This window comes from Opisthorchis viverrini (genome assembly GCF_000715545.1).
Source record: "Opisthorchis viverrini unplaced genomic scaffold opera_v5_151, whole genome shotgun sequence".
Lineage (NCBI taxonomy): Eukaryota > Metazoa > Platyhelminthes > Trematoda > Opisthorchiida > Opisthorchiidae > Opisthorchis > Opisthorchis viverrini.
In genome coordinates this window covers 129,297-138,910 of record NW_008751807.1, presented here as the reverse complement: position 1 = coordinate 138,910, position 9,614 = coordinate 129,297, and the positions used below count along the sequence as shown (strand labels likewise).

The window sequence follows — 9,614 nt, the reverse complement described above, 5'->3', positions numbered from 1 at the left end:
TTCCAGGATGGGGACCTCGTGATCCCTACTGCGCCATGTTGGAAATGCTGGGAGGTATGGCTGGCAATCTATATCAGTGGCGTTCTTATCAATAGCTATCCAGATTGCCTGATTGAGCGTTTGGAGGTGTAAGCTTCTTGGAATGATTGTAGTAAGCTTTCTCTGAGGCCCTTCCCTGTCCACCTTTATTCTTTCTTCACAGTAAGGCTTCCAAATAAGATATGGTTGTACGGTAGCGAAGCATCGGTGCTGAACACTGATGGCATGCTGTCGATGATGATAAACCCTGCACTGTTACTCAAATAGGCGCCGATGATGTCATTCCGATCGGTAGAGAAACGTTTGCAGAAAAATTACTGAGCCTTAGTCTTGGCAGTCAGCAGCACTACATGAGCTACCCTCTTCTGTATTGGGTTTTACAGTTGTCTTCAAAATAGCAGGACGGTGAAGAACAGGAAGTCATTTTCAAATCATTCTCGTTGTAATTTTTAACGACAAACTTGTTAACTTTGCAAGCTTATTTCATCCATCTTGTAGTACATACATAAAGTGATTGGGTGGAGTAGGTCCGGACTTAGGAAAAACTGCAATACTCTGTTCCGGTGTTAAGCATTAGAACGACTTGTGCGACTTATTCCCGAAAACGACTTCTGTCTGCATTATTTTCTTGTCCGATTTCAGGTTACCATCGGATAACTTATATATTATTTCAGACTGATAGACTTCCATAACGCAACTGTCTTAAGTGACGTGATTGGTGCGACCAGAACTCATGCCTTACCACAAATTGATACCTACCGATGTTATGCCTACCACAACGTCCATCACTGAACAGATTCCATCAGAGGACCGTGAGTTCCTTTTGTCTTTCGGCATTTTTCTGCAGCTCCGCCATATTCTGTTATTGATCCTAACCTCCAAGTACCTGAAAACGTACGCCCACCTGGCGGCCCGACCCCTGTTACATCATTGGGTTGCTTCAATGGTGCTGCTGTGGAACGTTCATCCGAGGCACCGGGCTCATCACTCTCGACATCAACACTCCCAAACACTAGTGCCTGTTATGGCTCTACTTTACCCCGTGAGTTTCCGTTTCTAACATGCTGTGTGCCCTTATTGGATTTAGTCACTTGATTGTAGTCAACGTTATCCTTCTTCACCCCGTTTTTTTCGCATGTGGCAATTTGGGCAGTAGTTTTCACCCACTATCCATTCGAACTCGAAATGAATCCGTGTGATCCCACTGAGCATATCGAGTTACTATGTCGGAATCGACGAGCCATAGTTTGACGACGTTGATTCAGTTTCCGTGGAGTTCCACCCAAGAGGAATTTACAACGAGGATCTAGAAAAGTCTTCGTGGCCATGAATCACCTGTTCGTTTGCAGTTTTCCTCTTGGGATCGGAGAATGAGCACATGAAATCAGTGCAGTTTAATACACAAAGACACATGCAGTGAGTAGTTATGCGCAGACAATTTGGACAAAAGCTGTAGAAACTAGTAGTATTCAGTGTGCTTTTCACTGTGACCCCTATAGTCAACTCTGATGATGCTATGTGTCTTCAGTTATCCGAGGAACTCGAGTTTCAACCAACTTTTTGAACTGACAGTTTGCCATGAAGTATAGAAGGTGGAAACACACCGCGCATCCGGTCGATTCATGGTTTGATTTATCGACCAGTAGGCAACAATTGGCGTTTTATTACATTAGGTACCAGCAACCACTGACAAAGTCATACGAATTCAGCCAAAACATAAATTTGGGATAACTACGGAAGATACGCATCTTGAGTCACGGTGAGTTTTTTCACCTAAGTTGATCTGTGAGACCAGTTGATACTTGTGTTAGTTTCAACATCATTTTTCTCTTAACAGCGCTCTGAGTACAAGGCAGACTCCCTATCAGGAGCATCTTACAAAAACTTTGTTCCCCAATCAATGGGAACGGGTTTGGACTTGACTCATTTTCAATGAACATTCTCGGACTTGAATCTCCTAGGCTTGTTAAACAAACTTTGCTAGGTGGTATAACGTCATATCACTTTGGATTCTAAAGTTGCATGCTTGGCCTCACCTCTCACTTTTTGTTACCATTTTCTCCCTTTTGTCAAAGTTGAAAGCCATGTTGGGTTTCTGCAGGATCCGTTTGCGTCCCGGTTCTGTAGATAGTAGTTCTGTAGCATAGTAGATAGATCCAGACCATTTCGAATCCTCTCTACGATTCATGGTAGCCTGTCTACGGTGCGCATGAGAGAGAAGTTGTGTAGTGTATATCATGTCACGTCCAACAATTCTTGAATGATTTGCTGTTCTTCAGGGACTCCTGCGAGTTGCGTTGGATGGATTTCTGTTGGAAAGTCCCGTCTCTGTTGAACCCATCAAGTAGCCAGGAAAATTTACCCATCCGCTTTTTAGTATTTTCAGCTGTGTATTTCAGTCAGTCAAACTCATTAACAGAGTTTCAATACGAAGTCAAGGACAGTTAACTAATTTGTGCCACCGTATAAGCAGTTTTGCTAGGTTCCGTTTGTTGGGCGTTTTTTTGTTACGTTTCTGAAGCAGCCAGTCGTGTAGCTATGGGGACACAGCGGATCTGTCCACTCTACTTAAACCACAGGATACTGATGAGTTTCCACGAAGATTTTCTACAAACCTCCAACACAACTGTTGCACCGCTAGTTTTATGAATTTCCTTTTCACCACCTCATTGAACTAGAAAAGTGTGAGTCATTCCGAGTGATCGGTTTTAAATAAATGACAGAAATTCCAGTTTGCCCTCTTAAGACTCATACGAATATGTCGCAGTAAGCTGGCTGGTGAACACTGTCCACATTGGGGGCGTCATCTGGATCGTACCGGCCTTGTTTTGTTTTAGGTTGTCAAATAGGTCCGTCTAGGAACTACCATCTTGCAGTACTCACGTGTCTAAAAAATAGTTCAGCTATTGCACCCTTTCGATGCCTTCGTGCCATACCACACGAAGGCACGAGGGCTGGGATCCTGCCAGGCCGCCCAAGCCTAGAGGGGAAAGTCGAGAGGCACAGGTCGGGTTCGAACCACGAACCTTCTGGTCAGTAAATTCGCGCTCTAATCACTTGGTCCATCTCGCGTGTCTGCAGGCAACTTAACAATACAGATGGCAATATAGCACTTGGAAGAGAGTTATAGTTCAAAATAATTCAACGGATTCGAAGACCAAATTATGTGTTGCTTGTTCTTGGTGTCGCTACCTGCATATAGACTGTGTGCGGGAAAGTTTTAGACAGCCTGAGAAAACACTTTTTGGGAGAGTTCCGTTGAGAATCTACTGTCGTTACTCATATGAACTGCCTGCACCTAGTTGGATTGTCTAGTGTTTATGCAAAATAGGAATATAGTTCAAATTATTAGTGACAACACTCTTGCATCCAGAGTCTACGGCAGTTCTGCCGATTTCACGAAGAAGGATGCACAGCACCTAAGCGAATGTTTGTTGGCTTGTAGTTGTTGGAGTGACGCTATGGTCACATCCTTTGACCTAAGAATTTTATCGCATTCAGTCAAGCATTTATTTCGGGTACTCATGCAGACAGTTGTGCTTACCGGTGCTTCTCCATTCACCTTTTACTCAGAAGTGGAGCTACTGATTAGATCTGTATTGTAAGTAATAGCAAGAGGACGAATATTGCCGATGGTAACAGTAGTGATCTTTACGGCCACTACTCATTACAATGCACATTGTGGATTCAACAATCATTGAACTATAACACTTTTTCGGTGCATAGCTGCCATGCCACACGAATGAGGCACGAGGGTTGGAATACGTGCTTGCTTACGTGCTGCAATCAGTCAACTGGCGCTATGTTACGAAAGCGATGGCTGTAGAGTGTCTGATGATCTTTAGGGTCTCTAAGGCTAAGGCACTAAGCTTCAAACCATAAAAACACTGTTCTTACAGGTGCCATCTATGCGCAACCCCTTAACTTCAGCGAACGTCGTTAATGGTGCTGAAAACTATGGATTTTTGCAAAAGTCACTCACGCTTTGATGATAGGTTCATTGAGGTAGCCGGTCGCAGTACGTTCACTGCTTGTGCATGTGTGAAGGTACATTAACCGATCAACAAACTCAAGCTCTTCAATTCGAAGTTTTAAGGTGGGGACAAGGTGGCTGAAAACCTTGAAGCAGCATCGTTAACTTGGAAAGTGGGATCCGAAACGTGGGACCACTTACGACGTTTCTTTCGGAGTACACCGCCGAATAGCAGAACGTGTGTTGTCCTGGTTTGGTCTTGATGAACTAACCTTTCTCCAGGTGCCATCTTGGTCTGAGTATTTATAGTATCTTGACTATATTAGCGACATAATTGAAACAGAAAGCATACGGAAAACAACTTGGACTACCCCCACTAATTGTGCGAAAGTTGTGTGAGCTTCAACGTAATCAGGAGTGTTGGACTGGAGTACCAAGTATATGTGCAAACACTAATTGCATTCCTGTTTCTCCAGTTACATGTAGGAGAGTTGATCCACCTTCACAGTCAAAGTTCCTACTGAACTCGAGGAACTCAACGATTGTTGGCGGGCATAATGTATGGTTATAGTAAATGCCATCCACACCTGGTCGAAATCCTAGCTGATGGTCTCAAATATTTGTTTGAGGGAGTAAGGCGTCGCGATATTAGGGAAGTTAGTAGCCGTACTATCCTACCGAAAGGACTGACTACCATACCAGCTGTTTATTGGGACTGGTCTAGCAGACGAACAATAAGTCAGTCCAACTGTGAACAGAATTCCCACTCACGCACCAATCGTTGTTGAAGTATTAGGGGCACGCACTTTCCGTTCGTCGTCTCCGGGTCCGGTTGCTCACCTGAATGTCCGATGGTGGTGTTTGTATATTGGTTTGACACCCCGCTACTCCCCATTTATTGAGCTGCGTTACATGTCTTGGCACATGTAATCGGATTAAATTCTGATGTTAGCGCACTCGCTGTTGTGTGCCGTCCGGTTCCGAATCTGCGTCGTGAACTTTCATAATTTTAATGTGTACGGACCATTAGGCGGCAACAATCCGGAAGCCTCAAATACCTCTACTCATGCAGTATCCTGTTAGTATGATTATTTACTGTAGAAAAATACAGTTTACAGATTATGTTGTCACACGGAATAAGAAGTGGTGTTTCATCGTTCCACTAAGCTTGGATATCACAACCGATTGCGTGCTTGTCCAAATCAATCAGTGCATCACACGACCAACAAATCACGACTCCGACCAGAAGGTTAACGGCACGATTTCCCAGAAGTTCAGTGTCAACTGTTCACGGGTTCGATGCATGCTAACGGCTAGGGCTAACGTGTGCAGTGAACATTAGGATTTAACTTTAGTCCCAGAGGGACAAATTCACATATCTGCCCACACAGTAGTCGGAACTGGTGTGTGGGCGACGGATCACTGATTCTACATATGCATTTATATGGAGACGTGGTTGTTGTTTCTGGGTATCGGGAGAAAGTGATGCAACTGAGTAGGTAGTGAATGTAACGGATGTCCGGAAATCTCAGTATCTGAGTACCGTAGGGTAGATGAGTTGGGATCTAACAAAAATGCGGATTTTTGTTGGTGCACTCACATCGAAAGCACTGGGGGAAGTGATGTTCGTTGTGTACGTGATTTATACTAATGTTAATGTTGGTCAGATTCATTAGTCCTTGCAGTTGAACAAACCGCAATGTTTGACGAATACCATGCAGTTCAGGGCTGGAAAAACAAACAACCCTCGAAACATACTTGTGTCACAAATTAATTGTACGACTATTTATTTCTAAACGTGGAACTTGTTTGTACAGTTGGCTTTTGATTGTCATTCTCAGGGGATGGTGTGTCTTCCGTCATAATTTATGCCACTACAGTTTGAGCCTTCCCGTCCTACTTCACTTGACATAAGTGATTAGCAGTTTAGAGAAGGTAGTAAAACCACTCCACCCTACAAGATACAAACTTGTGGTACCCGGAACTTTTCGCTTGTAAGATGAGGCTTACTGTTTGCCGACAATCTTGTGTTGGCACAGAATGGTGCATATGACAGGTGGGATGATCCGATATCTGTATATCATCTAGGGTGAGCTGGAGATAGCCTATATCCTGGTCAGCACAGACTTTATACTGATGGGCAGCCTAAAGAGGAAGATTTGAAAACGGCAGGTGCACAATCAATCATCCTTTTAGTCGGAACCCGCTTTGGACTATCCTAGGGTACCTTGAAATCAGCTGCCAAGCTTCATCTCGCTGAGTTGCATACTTGTTATTATGTGATTCAGTAGTCGGCTCAACATGTTTGCTACTCATCCGTATTTATGCAAGTAAGTGCATTCTATTGGTCTTAATCGTTGGTCGAACGGAACTGGAAAAATATGGGTGGTCATTGCTTGCTGCATGTCCGCGGTATAATAAGGTAAAGTCATCTAGCCGGGTAGTCAACATGTAGCTCGCTCTGAAGGATAGGTACCCGTTGGAGGACGCTTGCCGCTCCGTTTCCGAGGGCACATCCGGAATCACTCGCTTCGCCAAAGTCGCTTCCTGGGAAGGAGTTATCGTTAATTGGAAAGGTAATGCATTCGGCAAGTGTAAGCTGGAATCTATCCCGGTGTAGGCGTTTGTGTGTTTGAGTATTGGGGTGTCATACTGGTTTCCGACAAGATCATGGCTTCTGTTTTTGAATCAAGGCCCCCAGTTTATGTGACGGTTGAGTGATGTTTTCTTGATGAGTGTTGAGGTACACTTACCGAGGCAATGGGACAATCGGCGTAATTTTTTATGATGGTTGCTACATCAGTGCTGAACATATGGTGTGGATGAGAGCCTGTGGGAATATCTGTTCGATTTTCCGTGTCGTTCGCTTCTTGAAAGTTTTCATCTGTTCTTTCTTTAATCGGTTGAGTTCCCTTATGGCTTCTCTCCAATCTAGCCGTTGTGATTACCGCGGAACCCGTTTCCTACCAAGAACATGAGGTTGCAGGACGGGACCCATATGTGACCTATTGTCCTCAGTGCTTCCAGATGGTCCTCACGCGCACCGACCCACAGGCGGGAGAACTTACCTTCATTTGCTTTATCTTCTTACTATGCTTTATGTAAGTTCACCGTTAACTTCTGTGTATCGCGTTCTCCGAGAGAACTGCCTATTTTCTGGGCCCACATATCTTGTATTCTGCGTGTCGCAAACACCACCGAACGAAATAAAATAGCTTTTTTGTCTCCAAGCAATTGACGAATCTCACGATACCCAAGAAAATGCAATGTCTTTTTCCTTGAGTCTGATTCTTTCAGCGCAAGACGCATGCTTAGTGTCGTCCGCAAAATCAGATTAGTTTCTTCCGTATTCTACCTCCTGTGTCTATCAATGCCTACGAGGTCCCGCTGAAATTATTGCATTCGTACCCTTTTTGAAAGGTTTTTATCGCATTTACCTAGTTGGCTGGCTTCGCTACACGAACGCGAACGACAGAGTGAATTGCTTAATATATTGATCTACATCTGGTAGCTTATAGGTGGCTCCGACTGGACCCTATTGGTCCGTACGACTCGTTTCTCATTCTGGTCGAAAAAGCTTCACTGAAATCAACTTGTTCGGTGCATTTCCTTGCAAATGGCATTGTGTATCACTCCTTTTCTCACTCAGTTCCTAGCTGGTATGGGATACGTGCTTAATTTTTTGTCTTGTCAGGACTATTTTAATAGGAGCGGACTGTGGTACATGTTTTACAGGCGTTTTTGTGTGCCTAGAAGGTTGATAAAACTTCTTAGACAGCTCACCACGCGTTTCGCCCTTCTTGAGGATCACCGGGCAGACCAGTCAGTTCCATATCCCACCCGAAACCAAATTTTACGTAAGCAGAGTCATACTCATTTGAAAATTAACCGGTGACTCATTTGAATATCAGGTGAATCCCTAGTTGATGGTATTTAACTGAATGTGCTTCACAAATGCTACCGTTGAAGTGGTATTATGCCAAGAAAAATTCTTCGAGATTTTGAATGTCGTCCCAACACAAACATAAGCTCCGTGGGACATTTAGTTATAGCTTATTATCAACGATAGATTTAGCATGTATTCAGCGGATTCTTCCAGGGACAATAAACTTATTATGGAAAAGCTTAAAAGCAGTTTATTGGAATGACTCAACCGTATATACGAATTTCAACTCACATCCTTTTGTTTAGGTTTTCGTAGGAAAAAATCCTTGTGGACGATACGTATTTAAATTAACGATTCGTCGGAAACGTGTACTGTGAGTGCCGTGATGTGGCGGCGCGTTGTTTTGAGAAACTTCCACCCCTTCTCACCTCAAGATATTCGGAATCGAAATGAGTCTACCCAAACGCACGCAGTGGCTAAATGCTGAAGAACTTCTGAGGTTACATTCTTAAACTCCTAGGACTATCATGCAACATACTTGGAGGATTCGAGGCGCTACCACTGAAGGGAAGCGCGCCGTCGAGCGCGGAATTGTTTACTGACCAAAACGAACCAAGCTGTTGGTCAGGAAAGTAAAAGCTTCCTTTGCACAAAGTTTTTGAAAAGTGAGCACTTTCAAGCATCATCTGGATATTTAATAACTAAACAATAATGACCTAACACCGCAAAACGGTGCCATTAGATGCAGTGACGCTACTTTAATATTAGGCCAGACAGTAGCATAGACCGTCACACCAAAACCAAAACAACTCAGAGCGGCATTATCTGTGCGATATCTTTCCATTAGTAAGTTGCAGAGGTGGATTTATCTTGAATCTTTGAACCTTGAAGTCTGTTCATTTTAGTACTGATCATAATATTCAGTAGCGAGTTATGCTCTCATAATAGGTTTATCGATAGCTCATTTGAATTAGAAATGTGTTCCATGGTCGTCACCGTTGGGGCCTGAAACATCATCGACGACATAATACCAATTTTTAACACCGATACTTGGATGCCGTAAGACAGTTACGCCAGAGACCAACAAACATTTTACTTCTACTGTGTGGTCTGAAATTAAACTTTCCGTAGTTTTCATTACTTCCAAGTTTGTATCTATCCGCCCAACTACGTCTGTTCATTCCTACTGTTTTTCATTCCAGCGGCCCGTTTGCTCTTCTGGTTTGCTTGTTCGACACCTGTAAAGACGTCGCGCATTTCTGCCCCGTATGTGGAGAGAAGATTTCAACATATCGTGCCTTGCGAGCATGACGGGGCAAAGCTGAAATCGACAATCCATTTTGCCAAAAAGGATTTTTGCAATATTTTCCGGCGTTTCAGACGGCACAAAATTGGACAATCATCCATTGGACATTCATTCCTGCTGCACACCACACTTTGATTTTCCTGTTGCTTCAGTATGTATTTCTTTCCAATACTCTGTCTTGATTAATTCTTATCATGTGTTTTCGCAAAAAAGCCAACAATTTTCGGAGAGCCGCTTGGAATATTTTTATAGCTTAATGCCTTTCTCCCCATTTTACTCACTGTTGTATCTTGAGAAATTTCGAGCTCTCTTCTATACGGATTACCATGAATACCGGTGAATGTATTTTCTTCAGCTACCTGCATAGCGTTGTGACTTTGACTGTAATACATCATGGGGTGCCTTACTTT

The 9,614-nt window shown here is 43.5% G+C and overlaps 1 protein-coding gene across 1 annotated transcript; it reads left to right on the top strand.

The window, feature by feature from the left end:
• Positions 1 to 772: 772 nt before the first annotated feature.
• T265_06904 (hypothetical protein) lies at positions 773 to 9,386 on the top strand (the record flags this gene model as incomplete). The annotated part of the gene is made up of 5 exons (XM_009172302.1): positions 773 to 851; positions 887 to 1,081; positions 6,948 to 7,113; positions 9,101 to 9,164; positions 9,279 to 9,386. 5 exons carry the CDS (start codon positions 773 to 775, stop codon positions 9,384 to 9,386), a joined length of 612 nt encoding a protein of 203 aa, XP_009170566.1.
• Between the last annotated feature and the right edge of the window lie 228 nt (positions 9,387 to 9,614).